The sequence below is a fragment of the Gymnoscopelus braueri genome (assembly GCF_963280865.1).
Source record: "Gymnoscopelus braueri genome assembly, chromosome: 10".
Lineage (NCBI taxonomy): Eukaryota > Metazoa > Chordata > Actinopteri > Myctophiformes > Myctophidae > Gymnoscopelus > Gymnoscopelus braueri.
In genome coordinates, this window is record NC_137611.1 from 19,710,251 (window position 1) to 19,736,857 (window position 26,607).

At 41.6% G+C, this 26,607-nt stretch overlaps 2 protein-coding genes across 5 annotated transcripts in view; both read right to left on the bottom strand.

Moving 5' to 3' along the window:
- The window catches only part of sugt1 (SGT1 homolog, MIS12 kinetochore complex assembly cochaperone), a 35,090-nt gene extending 22,219 nt beyond the window's left edge, over positions 1 to 12,871 (bottom strand). Inside the window, exons 1-9 of one of the 2 annotated variants that reach the window (XM_080440686.1) lie at positions 12,750 to 12,871; positions 12,602 to 12,650; positions 10,292 to 10,382; positions 9,354 to 9,423; positions 3,628 to 3,698; positions 2,199 to 2,252; positions 984 to 1,012; positions 733 to 755; positions 267 to 363 (exon numbers count right to left, since the gene is read on the bottom strand). In XM_080440686.1, the coding sequence (XP_080296812.1) occupies positions 267 to 363; positions 733 to 755; positions 984 to 1,012; positions 2,199 to 2,252; positions 3,628 to 3,698; positions 9,354 to 9,423; positions 10,292 to 10,382; positions 12,602 to 12,650; positions 12,750 to 12,763 (498 nt within the window). In that variant the 5' untranslated portion in view covers positions 12,764 to 12,871. Of the gene's footprint in view, positions 1 to 266; positions 364 to 732; positions 756 to 983; positions 1,013 to 2,198; positions 2,253 to 3,627; positions 3,699 to 9,353; positions 9,424 to 10,291; positions 10,383 to 12,601; positions 12,654 to 12,749 lie in introns of both variants that reach the window. The other variant, XM_080440685.1, reaches the window with a different exon arrangement.
- Positions 12,872 to 14,201: 1,330 nt separating this feature from the next.
- Positions 14,202 to 26,607, bottom strand: part of LOC308094336 (ETS-related transcription factor Elf-1-like) — a 20,497-nt gene continuing 8,091 nt past the window's right edge. The window contains exons 1-8 of one of the 3 annotated variants that reach the window (XM_080440926.1): positions 26,496 to 26,607; positions 25,952 to 26,390; positions 25,389 to 25,512; positions 20,791 to 20,904; positions 20,066 to 20,218; positions 19,900 to 19,974; positions 17,397 to 17,592; positions 14,202 to 16,667 (exon numbers count right to left, since the gene is read on the bottom strand). The exon at positions 26,496 to 26,607 is cut by the window's right edge and continues 48 nt beyond it. In XM_080440926.1, the coding sequence (XP_080297052.1) occupies positions 16,043 to 16,667; positions 17,397 to 17,592; positions 19,900 to 19,974; positions 20,066 to 20,218; positions 20,791 to 20,904; positions 25,389 to 25,512; positions 25,952 to 26,014 (1,350 nt within the window). In that variant the 5' untranslated portion in view covers positions 26,015 to 26,390; positions 26,496 to 26,607 and the 3' untranslated portion in view covers positions 14,202 to 16,042. Of the gene's footprint in view, positions 16,668 to 17,396; positions 17,593 to 19,899; positions 19,975 to 20,065; positions 20,219 to 20,790; positions 20,905 to 21,451; positions 21,666 to 25,388; positions 25,513 to 25,951; positions 26,391 to 26,495 lie in introns of those variants that run through there. The other 2 variants (XM_080440925.1, XM_080440927.1) reach the window with 2 other exon arrangements.

Consider the following 26,607-nt stretch of genomic DNA (forward strand, 5'->3'; position numbering starts at 1 on the left):
TGGGACTGAGTGCATGTGTGTGTGTGTGCATGTGCGTGTGTGTAACGGAGAGAAGACCCATCTAATGGTTACCCCTGAGGAGAAGCCCAATAGGAATAGTGAACACACACACACACACACACACACACACACACACACACACACACACACACACACACACACGCACACACGCACACGCACGCCTATTTCCATTTGCCACAAAGCCCAAGTTCTTTTCTGCTACTTTGAAGTGTGTGTTGATGTTGTGTGCGCGTAAATGCACCTACCGCTGTCTCTGAGAAGTTGACACGGACCCCATCCTTCGGTACATTCTTCACCATGATTGAGACAATTACTTGGGACTCTGTCTGGTACCAATCATATCTGTGGAGCGCCAGAAATGCACACACAGGCCACAGAAATGCACACAGAACTGTTTAGCCAAGTCTGAGGAATTGGTGATCATTTACAATGACAATCGTAAGCTCTCAGTTATGTCTCCACAAAACTCCAACACACATCTACACACCCACACGCACGCACGCACACACACAACCCCACCCACTCGCTCAATTAACACAGATCAAAATTAGGTGGCTTTTGTTTTGACCATTAGGGACCTTTAGTTAGTCTTTTTAAATGATATGACAAAACAACTCAAAATCGCAGCTCAAAAACAAACCGGGCACAAACACAAAACACTGAAAAAAGGATTGCTTGGCAACAACTGTCCGGGAACGTTTGTGTACTCACTTCACGTGTGGAGCTGCCGGTGTCTGTTGGAAGATTCAGTCACCGGAACAGACAATTAGGCAGTGTGTTTGGGGGGGATGCACAAAACAAATGGACACAGGCGAGACACACAAAGAGAGAAACAAAGAGCTTAGTAAGGCTTCATCTGGAACAGTACTAGTGTACACACACACACACACAACACAGAGTTGCACACCAAGGCTAATGCTGAGAGCAACAGTGACCCCCGGTGGCTTGACAGAGGAACTCACCGTACTGACTTCACCATTCTGGCTATTCTCTGGAAAGAAAGCAAAAGAGAGGTGTTAAAAAAAACAGAGGACCTAATATCGCCGTCATGTCCTTTAAACTTTACTCTACTATTCTTCAAATTGATGATCTCACAGCTACACACACACACACACACACACACACACACACACACACACACACACACGCACACACAAAGAGATATAAGAGAGGTATAGCCTGCATTACACATTGACCAATAGTTGTATACCGATTGGTTACGCGATAAACATGCAAACAGAATCTGCTTTGGGTTTCAACGTGTTTTTGCTGTATACATAAGACTCCTCTCCAATGGCTCCGAAGCCAAGTTGTTTACTTGTCTGTCCACGCCCATTAAAAGCCCTGTGGGCCCCCTGCCAGCATGCCTGCTCACCGTTTACCAGAAAGCTGTCATATATTATTCAATACATTCATTAGAGAGAGAGAGAGAGGGAGAGAGAGAGAGAGAGAGATGACGGCGAAAGGAGATATGAGACGCGAGTTAATGTTGTCTTAATGAGGTCGTACTTGAAAAGAGGGAGGGCTGTGGGGACTGTTGAGATAAAAAGGTGTGTGTGTGTGTGTGTGTGTGTGTGTGTGTGTGTGTGTGTGTGTGTGTGTGTGTGTGTGTGTGTGTGTGTGTGTGTGTGTGTGTGTGTGTATTTTGAAGCGTACTGCAGTGGTGTCAGACAGGAGCTAGGGACAACCAGCTGCTGCGCACACTGGAAACACATTGTCACCAGAAGAAGAAAGACACAACAGACGAGTGGAAGTCAACGTTGACTGCGAGACGAATAATCACTCAAGGTGTGTGTGTGTGTGTGTGTGTGTGTGTGTGTGTGTGTGTGTGTGTGTACACGTGCTGCGAGCCTCATTGGGGTTTTCAAGATTGTCGGCAGGCAACTGTGATGAATCACAACGCTTCTGGGATTTAAACTTGAGCTGCGCACGTGTCAAAACCCATGTTAACTTGGAACGATTCAGGCCTATAATAGCTGCCTTCGCACACACGCCATCCAGACACGCACGCACGTGTATCTTTAACGGAATGGCTTGAACCCTCCCGAGGAGGGGTCGCACGCTCCTACACTGTGCGCGTGTTCATACTGCGGCCGTCTAGACGGGAGGTGGAGGCTCAGCGTGGGACGGCACAAAGTAGGGTGGAGGAAGACAAAGTGTCCTGTTAGCTTACTTACTCTCCATCATCTCCTCGCAGCGCTTCATCCAAACCTCAAAGGATTTGTCGGAACCTGAGGGACGACACACCAGAGAACAAGGAGTCAAATATGTTACATAATAATACTGAGTGAGCGTGAAAAGCCTGACTTATGCTTCGGTGACAAAGCATCGACTGGGAACCTGTAGCAGAGGCTCCTACGTAGTACTTGTGTCACCTATTTTTCTATTTTTGCCATGAGCACCGATGTTCTGAGACTATTCCTGTATGTACTATTCCGGTCTATTTCTGTTAGAATTGTACAGCACTTTGTGCTAAAATGCTATGTGTTCAAATAAACCATACAGCCAAATCAATGGGAAGTTAATGATAGATAGTTATTACAAATAATTGTGTATCAAATTAACAACTTCAGTTTGCACAATTAACAATCACAGAATATTGATGGAGGAGCATTGTACATTGCTTTACTTAATTTCATCTATTTAATATGAGGTACAAAAAATCAAATAAATAAATTATATTCCCCAAACCATCCTGATAAACAATTATGTTTAATAATTAAATGACAAACTAATTGATTACAGTTATCATTTTAGCTGCAACAGCTCAGGCTATAGCCCAGTCCGTAGCGTGCTCGCCTTTGAATTGAAAGGTTCAGGGTTTGATCTCGGGCACTGCCAACTCAGCGTATGAGTAGCACGGCTTGGGTAACTAAGACGTGTGGTAAGTGCTGGGAGCTGACAGTCGGGGTAGTGCTCCACCTCAGCAATCCATCTCCCAGGGGTCTAGCACAATGTAAAGGGGATAGATGCCCCCGTTGCTCGGCTGATACGACAATAAGCCACTCCGACCTACTTACTTACTATATCAATGTCAGTGAGGTGCCGAACAAAGTGGTTGAATTCTGCTCGACCACTTTGAGAGCTTTGGGAAGTGGCTGGAGGTATAACAGTTAGAGCAGTGTTTTATCAATAGAAGTGCACGAGACCACAGGTCTCGTGCACTTCTATTGATAAAACACTGCTAAGGGCCAACAAAGTTATTAGTAAGAAAGAAGCTGTTATCTAAAGCTATTAGGCAGGTATGGTAGGTTGACGCTATCCTCAAAACACTGTACATGTGTCTGAATTTCCCTCCAAACAATATTGGGTCACTGGCAAATTAGAGAGAAATGTGGCTCCCCCAGGAAACAACAAGAAAAGGAAAAATGGAAAATCAGTGGACCAGAATGAAGGAGACATGAGAAGACGGGACAGGTGTTGCGAGGCGGAGGTGGGGAGGTGCGAGATAAGATAACAGACAGCAACTCAGCACTTTTTTTTGGACGAGGAGGACGCGCGGTGCACCGCGGAGGAGTTTGCAATAAGTAAGCAGAACTGAGATGAACTCTTGAGTACACTAGAGCCCAGCGTTTTGTCCCCGAGGGCAGGACAGGCTGTACTCACCGTCCAGCTGGTGTCCCCGAGTAAAGGCTGCATGTGATGACTCATAGCGGTTCAGGTGGTACTCTGCTATTCTGCAGGGGGTCAAAGAGAGAAAAATTACAGATGAAGCACACTCAACGATGACTTCATCCCAGAGCACGTGCTGCCGTGGCTGCATAGTTATCACAAATCCAGCCTTTATATGCCCTGGGTGGGGCTGGGTTGAATGATAAAAAGGACCGTTAACGGTGATGAACTTGTCTTGCACTGATTGCCCTAAGGCAGTGGATCTCAAACTTTTCTGGATCAGGGCCCACTTGAAAATCTCCAAAGCATTTGCGGCCCAGATATCTGACCACAGAATTATTTCTATATTATGTTGTCCCAGTGCCAGAGTTTTTTTCAAAGTAAAAAAAAGTGCTTAGGAAGCGAGATACAGCCTTTTTCAGTTATACGTTAAACAAGGAGTGGATGGAGCTGCAAATCTTCAGATAATGATATCTGGGACCATTGAAACACTGATAATCGGCTGATTGTTTAGAACCGGGCTCAAGAGCCACTGAGAGGCCTAGCTGGTTTGTACGGCCAGCCAGTCGTCCTGGTACTCTGTGTAGGGTCAAGATGATCTTCGAGCGTTGCTGAGTACACTGGGTTGTCTGATGAGCTAATCCTGCTTGGGTCGATGTTGGTCACCCTGGAAGTGTTAAGACTGAGTTCTGAACATGTTTGTGTTTTTTTTGTTTTTGTTTTACTATTTTTTCAAAAACACGTCAAACACGTCGTTGGCACGTTGCGCCATAGCGGTAAAAACACGTGAAACACGTTAATGGCACTCAATGAGTTAACATGGCATGTTTTAATTGTATGATCAATCAATCAATTGCGTTCCGGGTTGGGTCAATGGAACGAACGTAGTATACTTAAGGTTTTAAAGAAAAAAGATGGGGACCCACTTGCATTATCCCACAGGTAGGGAATCACTGCCCTAGGGATGATATGGCAGCTAAAGGGCCACCGTGTGTTTAACTGATGAGGGAACTGGCCATGTCAGCACCAGGTGGTGCAGCAGGGATAAAGTACTCGTACACACCACTGTGGAGACTGGGGTTAGATTCCTCTGTGGTGCCTTGATGTGTATCTGAAGAAGCGGATACACCCTACCAGGCCAATCGTGGAGGTTGGCAGTGAAAGGGGCCGTGTAGTGAATTGTGCAAGGGGAATTGGTAGAACAACTACCTTAATTTGGGCGAGAAACACGGAATAAGTAGAACAAAATCGGTGAAAGAAACATGGAATTGGTAGAACAACTAAATTGGGGGGAAAAAAACAAACTTGGTGCTTTCCAAAGAGAGAGAGAGAGAGGGGGACAGAGGGAGGGAGAGAGAGAGAGCGCGAGAGAGAGAAGGTGTGTTTTGGTGTGGTTTTTTCTTCCATGGGTTGACCCGTTTCGCCCGCCCCGCGATAATTGCGTCGTAATCTATAACCAGTCCGCCCGCCCTGCGGTTCAACCCGCGGGACCTGCGGGTTACGGGTTGGCCCGCGCATCACCAGTAGTTTAACATTCAGTTCAATTCGTTTTGAGTTCATACAGTATATACATTATTCTCATCTTTATGTCCTTACTGCTGCCTCCTCTAACTAACCCATCATCAGTCTGTCTCTCACACACCCACACTGCCTCTCAACAGTGGTCGGGTTCTTCCGATTCAACTATGCCACCACCCATTTATTTTACACTGTGAAGCCATTTGTCAAATCTGTTTCAATACATGCGCCATCAATTAATTATTGATCATCCTTTTGACATGCAATGAATTGAGGGCAGAAATATCACAGCGATGATGGCTTACATGTGCATGTGATGAATTAATGGTAAGAAGCTATAAATATTCACAGCCCTGCGTAATGGTAATGCAAAATGACAGCTGTTCATCCTGCTGTTGGAGAACTGCAACAAAATCAGTGAAATTGCCCTTTTTCTTTGCCATTCTCCTCACCGACAGGTCTAATGACCTGTCTTTAGACATTTCGCTGCTTGTGCACTGTACCTATAGAGAGTGAGTGACAAATAATACAACCCTCTTGAATCTGGTGGAGCAGACACAAGTATCAATATACAAACGGATGTTTAAGAGTATTTCTAAATCCATTCATGGCGAGCCGTTCAGTGAAAATCGGGCTTGTGCAAGTGCGGCCAGTTTCACAATGATTGATTCATTAAACCGGAATCAGGCGAATGTGCGGCTTTGTATATCTGATGAAAGGAACGTGTGCATATTAATGTCTTTGTATGTACAAACTGTTTTATACAAGCGTGTTGATGACTGCAGGGTTTCCATGCCTTCACACGGGGTCTCTATGATTGAATGTGTGTGTGGAAGCACTCGTGTGAGTGATGGAAGTACTCAAACGTTTTACTTAAAGGGATATTTCACTTTCAAAAAAACTTTTGGGTCATTTTATCGTCTACTCAGGCTTTTGAGAGCACCCCAGACAGTTTTTAAGTTGCTCGATTCAGTATTTAGACATTTGATATTCATTTTATCAGACACGCCCCCTTCCTATACAAACCCATTGTAACTTCAAACTTTTAACCATGTTAGATTCATCAAAAACACCCGTCCTTGGTTCTGGTGACTCACCCTGCCCCCCTAATACGCGAGGGGCCGTGTTTTTTCAATTACTTTTTTCATTTATTTTAAATATATTTTTTGGAAAATTTTAAAAATAAAATACAATAAAAAAATAAAATAAAATAAATGAAAAATAATATCGGAAAAACACGGCCCCTCGCGTATTAGGGGGGCAGGGTGAGTCACCAGAACCAAGGACGGGTGTTTTCGACGAATCTAACTTGGTTAAAATGGAGTTTGAAGTTACAATGGGGCGTGTCTGATAAAATGAATATCAACTACCGTAAATTTCGGACTATAAACTTTTCCCCCATTTTTCGACCCTGCGGCTTATATAACGGTGCGGCTTATCTATGGATTTTTACAGCTAACGGCCACTAGGGGACCTCATAAATCTATGGATTTTACACCCGCGGCTTATAGACGTTTTTTTGAAAGTGAAATATCCCTTTAAGTAAAAGTATCAATACCCTATTGTAGAAATAGTCTAGTTACATAGTTACTATAGTTACAAGCACAAGTTCGGTATTCAAGATTGACTTCAGTAAAAGAACAAAAGTATAGGCGACATTTTTCAACAAAAAAAGGGAAAATAGCAGATCTACAACCTCACAATGCATCACATTCTGAGCTTATAGAGCGGCTATTTTCGCACGACATCGTCGTATAACAAAGTAGTATAGAACAGGTTTTCAGTGGACAGCGTCTGGGCTGCTACAGAGAAAGCCATATCGCCAAAGTGTTTTGGGCGACACTGTGGGATGTCTAGCAGCCATTGTACTTGGGAGTAGACGAGTGGCCCAACAACGGTTCTGTCTACGGGTGCGAGATAAACAAATTATCCCCCGGCCTTCATTCTTGCCCTCAGTATCCAACCTTGGGCATGGCTACATCAGACATGCAGATATAGACAGATATAGATCTGATATGCCTGACTTCAGTTGGATAACCTCAGGCAACAATGAACGCTGACAGTACGCTCAAGTGATAATCTCTCTCTACATACACTGTATATATAAAGATAAAAATGTATTAATATTTCAAACTACTAGAACGCAGATTGTGCCTTCAATACAGCATGCAAACATTTAACACCCCCCCCCCCCCCCAACACATACAGATACTGTTATAATATATTAGAGGTTTGACCTGAGTATCTGTACCGTTTCCCTCTCATCTGCGTAAGCATACAGTATTGATATGTTCTTGTCGACCATGAGCGCTGCTTTATCAGGACACTGCATGCTCAAGGATACGGGATGCAACTGTTGAAGTGCAATTCATCTTCCTTGTAGAGCATCAGGTTTTCTTGTTTGTGCTTATTCATAGAACCCACCCTGCCTCTTTCTGTTATAACTCACATATCTTACGGTCACGTAACGTGACTGGGAATAAGTATACTGTATATTCTCCATGTGTTTAATAAACTTCAGAACATGCTGTGTGACATTGCCTTGTGTCATCTTGTTGTCCAGGCCGGCTGCTTGTTTAACCCATTAAGGCCAATTCAAAAAATGTCTTCTAGATCCGAACAGTTTTCTGAAAAAAATATGTTTCTATATCAGTGGTGCTCAAACGTTTTTTAATGTAAAGGACCCCCAAAATTATATGTATTTGGCCGCGGACCCCCATCTCAAAATATTTTGTTCCAGGGAGTCCCAGAAGCAAATATTTGAGTTGAAAATTTTCGCTTAAAAAAAATAATAAATAGCAGATCTACAAGCTCATAGTGAGACACGAAGTGACGCACTATGAGGCTAAGGCCACAACAGAAGATTACAAAAAATCTACACATACAGACACCCTTTCAGGGCCCAACGTTGACATGTTATTTTTTCCTTCTGGACCTGCAGGGCAAGTACTTCTTAAATCTACTTCAACTTGCCCCATTTAAATGTCTACTTGCCCTGCCTATGGGTACGGTTCCGGTGGTGCTGCTCGTAGACTGTTCTCGCGGTTTACTTCCAACTAAAACCCATTTTGATTGATTGAATACTTTAATTGGTCAGAAATCAAAACGGCACGTGGTGCAGTAAGACTAAAAGGATAACACAAAAGCGTCCTGGGGACTTGTTTCCATTGTGGTCCTATGTATTGCCTGTTGATTGTGTGTAAAACAATACAGAGCAAGAGATGAAAAAACTAAAAAAAGGGTTACCTACCAATAATACATCATTTTTAATTGAGAATTCCAAGATCCAACTATTAATGTATTTGTAACATGGACATTTAAAAGCAAGATGGCAGAAACCGAACCTATCGAATCAATCAGGCGTCATTTCAGAACAGACATGCTCAGCAGGGCTCCAGAGTAACCTTTCACACTGGTATTGGTTAATGTCAGTACGGTCGCTTTAAGACCGAGACTCAGTCAGCATCACCAAGCAATTGCATCATCAAATCTGCAACTGCACCGCATAACCTACAAGCTAACAGTGCATTGCATCCACCTACATGTTAGTTTGCAGACGTTTTTTTTTCTTTTTCGCATGCGACACCATACTACGGATTGTGTGTGTGTGTGTGTGTGTGTGTGTGTGTGTGCATCTGATCCTCACACGTAATCTGACCAATTGAAATGTAGCAACTACCAATTGTGTGCATCAGGTGATTCAACTGAATTCAAAAACTTTATTAGACAATTGATATATGTTGTGTGTATATACATGATGATGTGATGTATATGTGTGCCTCAGTGATTTTATTTAACTAATATGACTCTGAGTCACTTTGAGGAACAGGATTGTTATGTGCATTTAACCATACACACCATATACACAGAACACGTAAACACACGCACTGATGATGAAGGTGCAGACAGGGACAGACCAGCCTAATGATCATCAAACCCTTCACACGAATGCAATCACATGAAATGATAACTCGCACACTCATTTTGGTGGCAGCCTGGAGCCCCTGCTTAGGCAGAGAGGTTCAGAAAAGGCTGACAGAGGCAGCCCGCAACTGAATGAAGATATTGAGAAAGAAAAAGCAAACAAAGAAAAACCATCGCACTCAGCTGGTACTGTACATGCCCTGGGCGGGCAACTATTATTGTCAGACCCTCACCCTAGACATTAAATCAGATTGTGTTTCTAATGTTATGCCACCTACCCTGTTCGCATTAAGGCCACAGGAAGGCTGGTATTCAGCTGCAGCGCTTTCTTGGCATCATCAACCGCACCTGCAGAGTGATAGAGACAACAGGTACACAAGCTCACTCATCAAGACTGATACACAGATTTCACTGCCCATAGTCTTGACTGGGTCCCCCCCACCCCCGTCTCTGTTTTTGTTTTATTGCAATCTCTTAATGTTTTCTGTCTTGAATCACTTGAACCCTCGCATCCCTATCCTGGAGGGAACATTCAGCCGTAAATAGATAGGCTATTTTCGGCAAAAACATACTTGGTGTAGAGTGAAAAAGGAGCAGATCAAGTACAGAGCCAACCCCGGACAACTAATTATGAGATTACTAAGTATAGAGGGTTTAAGTGGTTAATGTCTTAATGCTTAATATTGTAAAGCGCTTTGAATTGCCTTGTTGTTGAAATGTGCTATACAATTAAACTTGCCAACTTGCCTTGCTACAGTAATTCAACATAAAGTGAGAAATAACAACACAAATCTCATACTTGAAAAAGACCGCAAGGTCGAAACGTTGTCTAGTATTGCTGCCGTGCTGTGAATAAAATTGGAGCATTTTAAAGTGAGTTGCGACTTGCGAGCCCCCCATCTTGTTTTTCAAAGAATAATACCAGCCAGCAGCCAATGTTGAGGAATATTATTGACTGTTGTTGAATAAGACTGATTGTGCTAGCAGCTATTGTCCTGCACTGAAAACAAACCAGACCCTTTCTAAAACTCCTGGGCTGGTGAAATTATACTAGAAGTGGCTGGCAACTTTTGGAACCCATCAGCAATTGTGGTTGGTAGACTAAAGTAAACACAGCTCCCAGTCTGAGCACTGTCACAAAAGAAAAAAAGAGAACAGGAACACGTAACAGAGTTTCTGGAGAATCAGGCTTGGGTCTGAGGTGGATCCAACTTACAGCTGTAGTTCTTGAGCAGTATGTGGGCATAGGCGCGTTGGCACAGCCACTCAGCATTGACACAGTCACCCTGCAAGGCCTCATTGAGCTCCTGGAAGAAAACATCTGGCTTGTAAATATCGTTGCTGTCGGGAAGAAACCTACCCTCTCCATATTCTAACTTTTTGTGTTTTTTTGTAAATTAACGCCATACTTGATCATACTACAGCGTCACACAAAAGCATCAAAATTAGCAGATCCACAAGCTGGAAACACGAAGCGACACGTTTTTAGCTTGTAGATCTTGCTATTTATTTTATTTGAACCCTGAAAAGTAACAGTTTTGGACATATGAGGTTTCCACCCGACACAGACGATATGTTGTATCATGTGCAAATAGCAAATCTATACATTTACTGTATGAGATTATTTATGTCATGTTATAACTATGAATATAAAGTAAGGTTTGGAATGGGGTTGAATTTACAGTGTCCTGTCCCATTTTATCCACATTTTATAGGTTATTATTAAAGTCCTTTTTACCAATCATGTCCCTCTTTACCAGCAGTTATCAGCCACTGGAGTAGTGTGGTGGTGTTTACCTACAGAAACACACTGTCCTATCGCTGTTTGGTGTTTTCACTGTTTGTTTTGGTGGACAGGGATGTTTTTGGGCAACCAAAACAAACAGTGAAATAAAAACACCACCACCAAAAATACAGCCAGTGCGTGTTTCTGCCAGGTAAACAGCACCACACCCAGTGGCTGATAACTGCTGTTATAGAGGGAAATGATGGGTGTTTATTTATTTATTGTATTGTTTTGTTATGTAAACAAACAAAGTTGCATACTATGCCTTTAATAAATGGACTACTGGAGCCAATTAAGGCAGAGTCAGTGGCCAATCTGGGCAGTGGCAGATAAGAAATACATTAGTTTCATCTTATTTTCTGATAACAGAAACCTAGCTTATAAGCTTACTGATGTTCTTATGATGCCCTGGACAGCCTAAAACCTAAGGATATTTTAAATAATGTGTGAGCATTTACCAAGCCATCGGTGTAAATATTTACATTCTAAGCAGACAGGAAGGTGTAGTGTAGGTTAATGACATCAACATTGAGCTAAACTATAGAAGAATGTAAATGATTTAACCCTCTCCTCCTGATTTAAGGTGGATAGTCCCAGGTTTCACGGGACATTGCAATGTAGAAATACTCTGTTACAAGTTAAAGTCCGTAATTCAAAATTTACTTGAGTAAAAGTACAAAAGTATTGGTATCGAAATGTACTTAAAGTATCAAAAGTAGAAAGTACTCATTATGCAGAATGTCCCATTTCACAAGTTTTCAAATGTATAAAAAGTATTCAAATAGCCCAAGTATAATAGTGCTGAAGTGGTTAATGTATGTTTTGAAATAATAATCAAAGTACAAAGTTAAGTAACCAGTGACTGAAAATGTAATATAATTGTAGTGGAGTAAAAGTACAATATTTGCCTCTGAGATGTAGTGGAGTAGAAGTAAGTACTGAAAACTGGAAATACTCCAGTTAAAGGTTAGCTCCATAAATAACCTCTCACTCCGCTGTATAGCGGAGTGAGAGGTTCTTTATGGAGCTAGTTAAAGGTAGGGTAAGTGATTTACTTTGGTTAAATTAAGTGTTATATAGCTCTATATTCTGATAGTACTCATTGCTATACAGTGTTTGTTCAGTAAAAGGAGTCTCCCATGTCTCTCCAGCTCTTTACTAAACAGAAAATGCATTTTCAGTGCTCTCTCCTGATTGGCTTAAATGTTGTCACCTACCTGAAAATGTACAATATTCTGTTTACTAAAGAGCTGGAGAGACCCCTGTGACCGAACAAACGCACTGTAGCAATGATTACTATCAGAATATAGTACTTATAAACCTTTTTAACAAAACAAAACAAATATATATAGATATATCACTTACACTACCTTTAAGTAAAATAGATACCTCTAAATTGTACTTAAGTACAGCACTTGAGTAAATCTGTACTTACTTAGTTACTTTACACCACTGACGGGACATTTAAACATAATGTCTGTTTCTCTCCCTCTCTATTTCCCCTAAACGTTGCTTATGCTCTCAGCATAAAAACACAACCATCACTGGAGGAATGATGCTAACCTGTGCTAACGTAGCCAGCTAGCAACAACATGGTGTCGACATCAGTGATGATGATGATAACGTTGTAAACATCAGCCACAGCAGACATTGCAAAGTACTGCATCGATCCCACCACCAATGTTTAAAACGAATACACATTATAGGTGGTTTGTGAAACGTTATAACCTTAGTGTTTACCTCCAGGGCTCTGTGTGGATCCTCATCAATGAAGCTGTCGAGGAAACTACTGCTGAAATGATGAGAACCCACCGTTAATTCTCCTCAATATCAGACAGACAACATGGAAATGGTATGTTTTTACTCTGTGACAATGTGTGCGACCTACCGTTCGGTCGCCATGTGTTGTTTGTGTTACTGTTTAATTATATTATTCACGTTTTGCGAGGCAGAAAGTTCTAGACGAGAAGAGACCGAAAGCGAAACGTGACAACAAACCCAAACCCCCCGGTGACCCACACCAGTGTTGCCAGAATTTGCGAGAGAAACAAGCAACCAGGTCTATGAAAACAAGCCCAAAAGAAGCAACTTAATTGGCCACATGAGCACTTTCAACCAACATTGGCTATTTGAAAATAGCAGATCTACCGTCCGGGTACTAAAGTATATGCAGGACCCGAATTATACTTTAGTACCCGGACCATCTACAAGCTCAAGCTTGTAGATCTGCTATTTTCAAAAACTTACAATAAAATGTGGAATGTTTGGATTTTTTAAAAAAAACATTCTAACAACACAAATGCTCCCTGGTTGGCACAAAACATTTTCATGAAAATATTTGTTTAAATAATAATTTTAACATTTGGAAACAAGCCTAAATAAGCAAGTACACTGTAGAAACAAGCCCAAAAAAACCCAACTTCAAGCAACTTTACAGAGAATTAAGTCCAAAGTCGCTTATAATAAGCGGACATGGCAACACTGACCCATTCACACACAGCAACAAGGGCCTGTCAACACAGACCAGCCATTGCAACGCTGCCATCTAGCGACCTGGAGGAGTAGTGTAGTAGCAGAAGTCACAATGTCAAGGACCTTTTGCCAGGGTTCCCCCTAATAGATTTGTCCCCCTAATAGATTTGTGTTGTTAAAATGTTTCAAAAATATTCCAGATTCTTTACTTTTTTCTCACAATAGGTCGCATCGTGGCGCGTTGTGAGCTTATAGCTCGGCTAATTTCATATAGGGTTTGTATGTATATGGGGTTAAACAGATTGTGATGCTATATTGGGCTGGAAACCCCTCAAGGACCCCTGGAGGTCCCCGCCCGGACCCCACTTTGAGAACCACTGATGTACTTCATGGAGAACTGATGCATCAGTACGAGGAGTGATTACTAAAGTGATGTAGGCTGCAGGAGTTTTGTACTGGGTGAGATAACTAACTAGGATGAGTGATGCATTACTATAGAAGTGATGTAGGAGTGATGCACCACACAGTAAAATCCTATTCATTTATCTACATAGTGTACAAAATGGAACCAAATGGACCTGTAAGGGTGATTGTAACTTCTCTCTAGAGAATTAAGGTTAATGTTTATAATATTGTGATGTTGAAAATTATACCTTTGTGGATGTCGACAATAACAAGTTCTTTACAAACCCTTTGCCTGAAAAGAAAATCAATCCAATATACACTTTTGTCAAAAATGATACCTGCATTGCCATTATTACATTTATTATTTAATTCAAAATAATCAAACAAACGTGTATTCACTGTGGTAAAATTAATTTCAATCATGACTCACACACCACTAGTGGTACAAATACCAAAGACTCAGCATTTGACAAAATTAAAACTTTTATTTTGTGAATATAGTATTTCAACATTTTCTTTTCAACATGTCATGAATTGCACGACAGAAATGAAATACCGACAGAAATGGAACAACTTCGCTATCTCTGCTCCCAAGTTCCAAAAAACACATTCATGTGACAAAAATATCAGACCTCGACGATAAAGCAAAGCAAGAAAATGCTTTATTTGGAAATGAAGTGAGGCACAGTTTTTGCATAAGATAACACAGAGGGGAGGAACCGTTTTAAGTATATTCTAGCCAATTTCACCGTAAGGGAAAACAGCCGACCTCAATTTCATCATAGGGCCAACCATTTCACTCCTTGCATAGACGACTTAAGTTCAGAAGGTGAAACAAAGTTTGTGCATCAAAATTAAGTATTACAATCCTGAGGAATAAAATGGCAGCAAGGCACAAAGTCAAACATTTTCATAAATGTATATAATATACAATAGATTATACACACAGAACAAGACTTTACAGGACTAAACAAGCATCCATAACAGTTACAACTAAACAGTGTGTTTCACAAAGACCAGCAATTACATTTTTCAAAAAGGCACTGTAGCTAACTGAAATGCTATGAGAATTTCTCAAAATTGATTGTCAACTATAAGAGTGAATCTGCATCCACTTTAGGTACATCTGACATACTGTATGTACGCACATAAACAACAGCGCCTTCATCTGAATTCAATATGACAACGAACCCTTGGTTTCGCCTACGTACTCAACATAGGAATAGATTTATATAATATATTTTATAATATGGAATGTTGTTCCCTCAATAACCATACATTTACAAACAAAAAACATACAAACTTAAACAGGGACAGTTGGATCACAATGAGCTGAGACATTGAGGCACTTTGAAAGGCAACAGCATGAGTAAACATTAGTGCAAAGCTCTTTTTAAGGTAGAGGAATGAAAGAGAGAGCTAGAGACTGAGGAAGAGAAGAAAAAAAAAACAGTGTATTGTTTAGGAAATTAGCTCCATTACAGCGGAGCGTAAGTGCAAGAAGAAAGTGTGACGAGTCTCTGCAGAGTGGCCGTACATTCCAGTGCATTACTGTCTTTGGTAGGGTAGACGACAGTTAGGGCTGGGCAACATATCCATGTATTAATATTGTGATCTGAAAACTAGATACTGTCTGGGATTTTGCATATCGTAATATAAAGTGTTGTCTTTTCCTGGTCTTAATCACTTAAACCCTATTTTACTCTATCAAAAAAATAGCTCATCGACAAGCTCACAACATGTCGTGAGGTTGTAGATCTGCGATTTGTGTTATTTTTGAAAAATCATGACAAAAAAAAGACAATAATTTTATTGTCACAATACAATATTATCATCACAATATCGATAGTGGCATTTGGTCAAAAATATTGTGATATTTGATTTTGTCCATATCGCCCAGCCCTAATGACAATTACAGAAAACGATGCAGAGCTTGAAATAATAATGTCATAAGGCATCCCTGTGTGCACACACAAAGCTCCAAGGCTATTAAATTCTCATTAAGAGGGAAAATTAGAATGCTGCGAGAGCCTGCGTTCTGTTCCGGACATCCCGAAGAGGAAGTGCCAATCTAGGATTACTAACAAAGGTTCCCGTCACCGTCTTAGTCATGAAGATCTATAAAAAGAAAAGAGAAAAAAAAAGTGGGAAAAATCGGATCCTAGATCAGTTCTCCTACTAGGGAGGGACACTTCATACATTTGGGCCTCAGTCTGCTGAGATTGTCATGACAACAAGGTGCGGCTTCCTCTTTCTCTGTGATTGGTCCTGAGTCTGTGTGGGTTTGCATGTGGGGTATCAGTTCTATTGGTCAGAGCTGGTGAAGGGCATTAGCTGTAGGTCCCCCAGGTGGGTCGTGGTCTGTCCCGAGTACGTCTCCTCTTCAACTTTGATGGTGGGCGCAGTGGGCCTCCCTGCCCCTCTCTTACAGTCCACAGCCACCTCTGCGGCGCCTTGCCGCTCGCACAGGCTCCCCAGCAACTGGGCCGTCTTGAAGACGGAGGCGTGGCCCGCAGGCTGCAGCGACTGGACCCTCTGCAGGTTCTGGAGTGTCCGCAGCATCTCCGCAGACACGATGGGCAGGTGCTGCTGCTGGATGAGGCTGTTCACTGCAGGCCTCAGGACAGTGCCCCGCTGGGCCTGGGGCCGCGGCTTCGTCCTGATCCGCTGGTTGGCCAAGCCGGAGGAGGTCTTCTTCTCCGTTTGGCAAGGGTCTGCGTCGTCCAGCGACTGGCCGCTTGAACAAGAGCTGTCCTCGGGGTTGTCACTCATGTCCTCCTCGCCGCCACTGTAATCGCCATGGTCGTTGTTTTCCTCTTTGATCCCGTCTCCGTCTGTGATGTAGATCATGTTTTGGGGAAGTGAGGTGAACTGGTAGACCAGCCTCTGGCCCTCCACCTTGTTTAGGATCCCTCTCTGGTAGTAATACCTACAGCATTTGTACACAGATGAGCAGGATTAACAAACACAAACTGAACACTTGATTGTTGCTATTGTCTCGAACATAATCTGTCAGCACAACCCCGCTTTTTCTTTCTGTGCAACACATTTTAAATACCACCACAACAGTAACAATGCAAACAGCCGTCTAGCTAATGCTAACAAGCTACCCACATCATGGATATATTTGGATCGAGTTATCTCTTGTGACAATTTGGCTGTCACACTCTGCCATATCAGGGGACAGACCCCCATGCATACTGTATGGGCTCCACAATAACACTCCCCCGCTCACTATTTTGAATGGCCCAGTGTACAATTGTGAATGGTTTCCAGAAATACAAACAACCCAAGACATTTAATTCCTCTCCCTGAACTGGATAATAGATTCCACCGGACCTTTCTCCTGCGCTGGCACAGTGCTTAAACAAAGTGTAGTGGATAAAGGTCTGACTAAGTGGAGCTTAACTAAACACCTATACATCATACTGCCAAACAGTCAGCTGTGTCATTAAAGGCATTGAATTATCTGTCATTCTAATGACCATAGCCATATAGAACATTACGCCTTAGTATTATCACAAGAGACTAAGTTGCAGGTACGACTATAGCAACCGTATGTTAGTGAACACATCACTTCTGAGCATGCTAAGAAAGCCTCCAATGTTATATTTACTATAATGATATGCTAGCTAGCATAAGCATTCATTGGTCTAACCTAAGTGCTCTGCCCATGGTCTCGTAGTTCATGTCAGGCTTGTTCTTGTGTTTGCCCCATAGTCTGGCCACTGCCTTCGAGTTCACCAGCTTAAAGATGCCCGTGTGGGGGTTGGTCCATTTGATGTATCGAGGGCAGGACTTTGGATCTTGCAGTAACTCCATCAGGAACTGCCACAGGAACAGCGTGTTTCCTCCTAAAGAGAACAAATTCTGTAATCGTAAGTCATACTTTCTATTTAAACTTTCGTAAAGATATTTTCAACTGGAGGGATGGAACACCATTCTAACGCCCATAGCATATGATTCACATCATTTAGGCATATACCATGCACTCGCCCACTTAGGGAGAATGTGGAGAAGGTTAACTCATTTGAGCATCTTTTTTCCACATCTCTGTAGACTGTGCCTGTGGTTTTTGCACCACTGATCTCTCAAATGCGAATTTGTCTTTGTAATGAGGGGATCATGCACTGCAACCCTACTATTACATGATCCTCTATATAGTTGTCAATGGACTGTTCTTTCTGACCACGTTCTGCATTGATATTTTCAGTCAAATGAGGAAGAGTTGCTCTTCTGTTTTTCCTTACATATCGAACTAATGCACAAGCATCGAATGCAAGCATTTGGCCACAATTTCTGACTTATCTTTCTCATATAAAAAAAAATGCAGAAGTCACTTTAGTTTAGTCACTGTTGTAACTGAAACACTAGCCAGTTGAGCAGTCTTAGTGGTCTTAGTCATCTATGGCTAAATACCGGCATGAGACTGATAGTGGACAAGTACCGTGAGGGAAAGTTGAAAAGAACTTTGATGGATTAAAGGGCAGGAATAGGGAGACAATGAAGGCCATGGCCACCGTTGACCCTCAGTTTGGCCTTGTGCCCTTCAAAGAAATGGCATGCCCTGAGGCCACAGTGGCCTTAATGCCCCAGCTGACTGTACCACTTTCTCTTTCTTGTCAATATGTAGACACCAGTGTCTCTTTCTTGTCATGTAGACACCAGTGTCTCTTGTTGAGATTCTGCATTCTTAACTCCCCTGAGTCCCCATCTTTAAACCAATCCAGTGACTTTGATTGGTGCAGGGCTGAGCATGGATCAGATCGTAAATACCATAATTTATTTATTTCAATGCAAATAGTCAACATATTAAATTAAAAATCATCCTTAACCCTTAAATGAAATTAATTCTTTCAATGGACTAAAATCCTGTTTTATTTGATGGCCTTCCTGCGCTGGCATTTGGCCTTTGTGCCCTTAAAAAAATGGACAACACCAAATGCCAAGTGGCCTTGTCCCTAAAATGACGAAATTCTAGGCCTGCTCACGACTGAAAAAAGGTGTATGGCCGAGTCCTATTATGCAATTTGTGAAAGGAGCCCCCCAGACTAGCTCCGTTTCCTAGACAATTAACACAATATGTAAAGTTATGACACCCTAGTAATATTGTTCCTGCTGTTCTACATACTGCCAACCAGGTGAAGAAATCACAGACAAAAAAATAATAATAATAATAGCCTATCTACAAGCTCTCAATAGCTCTCAATGTGACGCAGACGCATTGAGAGCTTGAGATGCTGGCATCTATGGAATACAAATGACTGACATCAGTCGTGGCGACTGAGAAGTTTAATCCATGCGCACCACAATAACGCTTTCATAGTCACGTAGATCTTTTTCTCTTGTATTTTGATCCAAAATCAAGGTTAAGTGTTTTTTTGTCGACAAACTATGGCGAAAAATGTTTGTCGACTCCATTTTTCCCTGACGGAAACGAAAAAAAACTAAATACAAACTAAGCTACGATTACTAAAACTATGACTAAATATATTGACAATTTCATCAACAAATAAAAACTAGACTAAAATGTCAGGGAAGGTCTACTGGAGAAGAGATCCAGTAGAACTAAACGACAAGTCGTTTGTTTCGCTTGGGTGTTGCCCTCTGAAAATAGCAGATCTACAAGCTCACAACACGCCGCGCTGCGGGTTTGTAGATCGGCTATTTTCAGCATGCAACCAAGTGTAAAATCATCAAGGCCCGCCAAAATACATTTTAGTCGACTAAATCAACTGTAGATTTAGTCGACTATAATCTTATGATAGACAAAAACTCAAAACATTTCAGATGACTAAAATATGACTAAAACTAAATGGAATTTTATTCAAAAGACTAGGACTAAAACTAAATCAAAATTTGCTGTCAAAATCAACAACAAGCTTTTATGCATGCCTCAAAGCATGGAAGGATGTTAATTGCTTAATTGTATCACACGGCGGCACACCTGTCTGGAAGCATCTGCATTTGTTTCCAAGATGATTCCATATGACTAGCTGGACTATTATGGCAGACTTTGCAGCTTTATCTTCATGGGGATACAATGTTGTTCTATCTACTCATGTCAGGTACAGTTGTAATATGCAGCTTTACTTCACAGGATACTTTAAACACAATTTCCACCAGAGGATGAATAAAGTTGAGCTGATCTTATAGTATACCTTTGTTGTATCTGCCCTTCCTCACAATTATGTCAGGGGTCGGTGATTCCGCCCTCCGATGTCGAGATTTCTTTCCTGAACAGACAAAGAGCGAGCATGTCATTTACATGAAATAAAATCATTATAGTTTTCAAACTGTTCACCATCAAGCCAAGAAATAACTGACCTTTCTTTTTGGTTTGTTGCAGCCCGACAGTCTCCTTTGGCAACATGTGCCACTGGGACTGGTCAACAGCTCCCACAAATCCCTCAGCGGACACGGTCACCTGGGTAACAGGAGTACTGATGACATTGCCCAGTGACGATAAAAACATCTGAGCTAGAAGAGGAGGGAGCCATAAGCAAATGTAATTAGTGAGCAGCACACTGTAACCAGTATGTCTAGAAGATAGCACAGCACAATCAGTTGCATGTCCTTCACAAGAAAAAACCCGTAGAGGCCATGTGTGTGAGTGAATACTGTTCTTGCAACTTAAGCCCTATTTTTAAAAGAAATCAAGAAAATGTCTTGAAATCAAGAAAAAATAAAATGATTTCGAAAATCGCTGATCTACAGAATCAGAAGAATCAGATTCAACTTCATCACAGTTGTACAGGTGTAAAAAGAAGTGGGTGAAATCCTTTTTTTGTGTTTTTTTTGGGGGGGGGTCCTTTTTTCCCTAAAAGCTCACAAAGCACAGAGATTGGCTATTTTCGAAACGATGATGACACATGCCCAAAATAGGGAGGCCAAAGGGAGGGTTAAAGTGGTTAAGTGTGCGTGTGTGTGTGTGTGTGTGTGTGTAGCCTGTGCTCTAATCGTTTGAAATGAAATATTAGCACATTTTTTATCTTTAGGCTACATTGTACAGCATATATAGAGAGGAGAGATAATCACTCGGACAGACTAACAGTAGTGCTGTTGTTCCAGGGAGAGGAGGGTGTCGGGGGAGTCCATGTCGAGCAGTGAGTCCGCAGCAACCAGTGTTTCCATGGTCTCCTCTTCTCCACTCTCACATGGTTCCACTACACACAGGCCAGACAGGAGAAAAGAGACAAGCAAATCAACCCTGGTCCCTGCTGCAACAGGTGGAGGAGAGGAGAGGAGGGGGAGAGGAGAGGAGGGGGAGAGGAGAGGAGGGGGGGAGGAGGATCAGGTTCAAACCGAGGGCATTTTATTTGATGGGGACGTGGGTCTGAAGGCCCCCCTCCCCCCCACACACGCGCGCACGCACGCACACAAACACAGAACATCAATATCAGCTAATGATATTCTGCTAAACAGCAACATCTGTAGTCAGCAGTTGTTTACCTTTGGCACAGTGACATTGTGAACACCACTGTACCATCGTCGGCATTCCCGATTAAACAAAGCAACAAGAAAACTACTCTTTTTAAAGAGATACCCCAGAGAGTGTCTTTGCACCCCATTCATTTGTGATCAGTTCGACGAAGTGGTTTTGTTAGAAAACTGTGTTGTCGCTTTTTTCGAGCTAACGTTTGCCAAACAACTTCAGACAGTCCCCTCCTGCTCCACCTAAACTCTGCCGTGAAACAACAGAACAGAACTTACTTTTAATGCCCTGCACCGGTGAGTATCGAGCCATAGTGGTGGTGGACATGATATCTGTCTACATCTTCATGATCATTAGAAATCATTAACTTTTTTTCACACGGACTGCTGCATGGCTGCTGTTAGGTTGTTATGTTCTACTTCCTGACTGTTTCTGAGGAGGAGGGTGGTTCATCATGTGCGACTGACGGCTCTGACTCAGTGTTGCCAGGTTTTGCGAACGAAATGAGCAACTAGGTCTATGGAAACAAGCCCAAAGGCAGTGGTGGAAAAAGTACTCAAATTCTTTACTTAAGTAAAAGTACCAATACTGCAAAATAAAAATTCTCTGTTACAAGTAAAAGTCCAGAATTCAAAATTTACTTGAGTAAAAGTACAAAAGTATTGGCATCAAAATGTACTTAAAGTACCAAAAGTAAAAGTACTAAAATGTTTGAAAATAGCAGATCTACAAGCTCACAACGCGTCGCTTCGCGATGCGTTGTGAGCTTGTAGATCGGCTATTTTCAAATAGCCTAGGTATAAAACAGGGCTAAAGTGGTTAATGTATGTTTCATAATATCATAATTTATATCTGAAAAGTAACTAGTAACTAATGTTCTCAAATAATTGTAGTGGAGTTAAAGTACAATATTTGCCTCTGAGATGTAGTGGAGTAGAAGTAAAAGTATTGGAAATTGGAAATACTCAAGTAAAGTACAAATACCTCAATTGTACTTAAGTACAGTACTTAAGTAAATGTACTTAGTTACTTTCCACCACTGCCCAAAGGGAGCGACTACATTGGAAAATAACCTCGCGTCACACCAGTCTTTCCACCTATTGGAAAATAGCCAATCTACATCTGCTATTTTCAAAACAATCTTGAAAGCAGAGCGAGCGTGGACAAATACATATTAGTCTGGGGGTCCTTCGTTTGAAAAATGTTTGAGAACCACTGGTTTAAACAACATTAGGAAGCGAGCCCAAATAAGCAACTACAATTTAGAAACCATCCCAAAGTCGCTTATATTAAGCAGACATGGCAACGTTGCTCTTACTGCGCATGAGCACCGTGCACCCCTATCTCATCCACACGCACGCACCAGCACCAAACATGGCTTTAGCTCTGAACTCACTGTCCTCCTGCTATAGGCTACCTGGTCTGCCTCATAAAACAAAGGCGCTAGTGTGAGCAGTGGTGGAAAAAGTACAAGAAAATGTGTAGCCTACTTTAAGTAAAGTAGCAATACCACACTGTAGAAATACTCTGTAGTAAAAGTACCAGTTTTCAAAATTTACTTGAGTAAAAGTACAAAAGTATTGGCATCAAAATATACGTAGGCACTACAAGTAAAGTGGTTAATGCATGTTTTTCAAAGTAACTAGTAACCAAAGTTTTCAAATAATTGTAGCAGAGTAAAAAGTACAATATTTGCCTCTAAGAAGGGGAGTAGAAAAGTAAGTATTGAAAACTGGAAATACTCCAGTAAAGTAATTAAGTAAAGATACCTCACATTGTACTTAAGTACAGTACTTGAGTACATGTACTTAGTTACTTTCCATCACTGACTGTGAGTCAACCTGTACACCAGGGATTCTCAAACTTTTTCATGCCAAGAACAACCAAATTAAGTATTTGGTTGCGGGCCCCCATTTGAAAATATTTTGTGCCATGTTGTACAACATTTGTGTTGTTAAAATGTTTTAAAAATATTTTAGAAAATAGCGGATCTAAAGCTCACAAGCTGTGGGCCTGTAGATCCGAACCACTGCTGTACACTGAAAAATCCCAAGTGTTAATTTATAGCTGCAAGCCGTAAAAGAAAAAACATGTTGTACCTGAGATTTTAACCTAGGTCTCCTGCATGGCAGAGCAGACTTCTACTATACTCTTCAAGCTAGAATTATTGCTTGGTCAGGGGAGATATTGTGTTTATGACCTTCAGGCGAGGCAGCAGTACTTATCAGCCAGTAACCCAGTATGTCTTATAGGCCTACTACCCAACACCTGGGCCTACATTTCTCAATGGAAGAGTGTGAGTGGGGAGACCACCTCCAACCACTGCAGATGTGCCAGTTATAATGTGTTCATATACTCTACCATAAAGATTGGGGTTAGAATAACATTTGATTCATTTGAATAACTTCAGGATTACACCTTTAAAGGGGTATTTCCCTATTTCACTAAAACACTCCTGGTGTCATTTTAACGCCTGCTCTGGCTTTTGCGTGCACCACCCCACACAGTTTTAAAATTGTTTCATCATTTTATCAGACATACCGCCTCCTATGAACCCAATGAACTTCAAACTTCATTTTAATGCATGTTGGACTCATTCAACACACAGTTCCTGCTTCTGGTGACTGATATTGTCCTTCTAATGTATGAGGGGGCTGTGTTTTTTCAATTAATTTTTTTGTCTCCGCCAGGTCCTCTGCCTCGAATATTTCAGATCAGACTGTTATAGTGCCACCAGAAGGCAGATTTTTGCCAAACATTTTTTTAAATATATTACTCCTACAGATTTTGTTCGAACATGACGGAAATCGGTACACAGTGTCGCTATAGTCATGTGATCAAGACGGATCTGTCCAATTTTTCATATTCCATCCTGATTGGCTAACATTGCCTTCCAAAGTTTGCAGGATTGGTCAATTTTGAACAAAATGCCTCAAATCATGAACGCCGCGCGCAATTTCCGTGAAATTTTGCGTGCACATTCCCACTAGGCAGAGGATGAAATGCCAACTTTCAAATCAGCCTCATGGTGGCACTATAACGGCCCCATTCGCGTTTTTAACTATAACAGGACCAATCTGTCTGAAACTTTGCACACACACTCCCTAGGGGCCATGCATTTTTCACATCTGCCTTTTACAGCGCCACCAGGAGGCCAACTTTTGTAAAACACATCTTTTGATATTTTCTGTCAGACTTTGTCCAAACATCACGCAAATCGGTACACAGTATCTCTATAGTGATGTGATGTCATTTTCCATCTTGACTGGCTATAAGTTTGCACGAGTGGCTCGTTTTGAAGAAAATGCCTCAAATCATGAACGCAGCGTGTGATTGCCGTGGAACTTTGCACACACATTCCCAATAGGCCTAGGAAGAAATGTCACCCTTTTCACATTGGCCTGACACTTTCTAGTTAAAAAAAAAAAACATTTTAAAAAAAGGAAAAGAAAAGAAGCATTAGAAGGAAAATATTTGTCAACAGAACCAGGGATGTGTGTTTTAAACGAGTCTAACATGGTTAAAATTGAGTTTGAAGTAAAAATGTATTTATATAGGAGGGGGGGGGGGGTCTGATCAAATTAATGTCAACTAATTAAATACTGAATCAAGCCAATTAAAAACTGTTTGGGGTCCACACAAAAGCCTGAGTACGTTGAAAGGGCCCCATAAGTGTTTAAAGTGAAATATCCCTTTAACTCAGAGAGTGTACAAATGGGCCCTTACAGGTCCATTTGGTTCCATTTGTACACTCGCTGAGTTTAATTAACATGGATGATAGTGAAACTTTCCATAAGTGGGTGAACTTCAGCTGTCAAATGCTGACAGGCACAGTCAGAAAGAATGTAAAAGTGAGTGTCAAATTCTGTTAACCCATTTAGACCTTTGTTACACCTACACGTTGTTACCTTTCAAGCTGGGAACGCCTCTGTGTCATTTTAGTTGTTGTTATATATCGCCGTTGTCGGGCAGAAACCTTTCTGTGTTTTTTTTTCGTAAATTAATGCCCTACTTGATCATACTACAGTGTCACACAAAAGCATCAAAATTAGCAGATCCACAAGCTCTAAACGTGGCGCGGTAGAGCTAGTGGATCTGATACTTTTGCTATTTTTGAATTTGAATCCTGAAAAGTCACAGTTTTGGACATATGAGGTTTCCACCCGACACAGACGATATAATAGCTCAGGTCTTAATGGGTCAATGAATGCTTACCTCTCTGCAGATGCTGGTGGTCGTGTATGTAGGACTGTTCACAAGTCAGTCCAGAGTACGAGAGCAGGTGTGTATCGGGTACCTGTTCAACAATAACTGCCGGGTAAGCGGGGTGCCCCTCCAGCTACGAAACAGGATTAAAACAAATCAGATCCAATTTGCAATTTAGGCATTTTAGCAGACACTCTTAATCCAGAGCGATTTACAGTAAGCAAGGAAAACACGAGGTAATACCTCAAATGCATAGCGATAGTAATCTATAGGATCATATAGGTAAACCAAGCAAAAACCTATCATCAGTCTAAAACGGTTTAGACTGATGATAGGTTCTTGCTTGGTTTACCTATATGGTATCATGAAAAAAATCAATAATCTGTACTTTGAAACTATACACAAAATAGGATAACATAATACATTTACATAATAAATAATTTAAATTACATTTTAGCCTTTGCATTAGATTCAATGCATCAATCAAAAATGCACCTGAGCACATACTTCCACACACACACATTCACTCAAAACCTTTCACCCACGCCAGTGAAAGGCCTTCGTTTTATTACCTGTGACATGTTGTTAACATGATCACTGGCAAAATCAAAGATGAGTTCCGTCTCCTGCAGCATGGTTAAATTTACAGCACACAGATACACACAAGAACAGACACTCTACGATGATGATTGCATCTCCGGGGCCAATGATTCCACTGCACTGGCTTTATATGTCTTTGCGTGTAAACAGATCCAGTTGGGGCGAATAGCTCCTCTTCAACAACAGTGAAATGACTGAATCAAGTCTGTCGGAAGAGTGTTCACTCCAGGATGCAGGGGTGTTTGTCTCTTTCCATCCAGTTAGTATGAAGTGTCCACAGTAGAGAAGCTATGAGACTATATTAATTGACCAGAGAGAGGCGTCACAGGAAGCTCACTCTCGCTCTGCTTCTCGTGCTCTTGATGAGGAAGCGGGGGCTGCCAATAACCGTCCTGTGGTCTGCAAAGGAACCTGCCAAAATGAGAACAGAGAGAGAGAGAGGCCCGTGTGAATGAGAGAGAGACAGAGAGAGGGGGGAGAGAGAGAGATGAAGAGTTGCCACATAGTTGTTCACACCTGCTATAAGAGAAGTGCAACAGCAACAGTACAAGCCCAAAAGTTAGAGATGTGTCCTGAGTCGTGAGTCTAAAACACACACAGATGAATCTCTCTGTCTCCCTCTCTATCT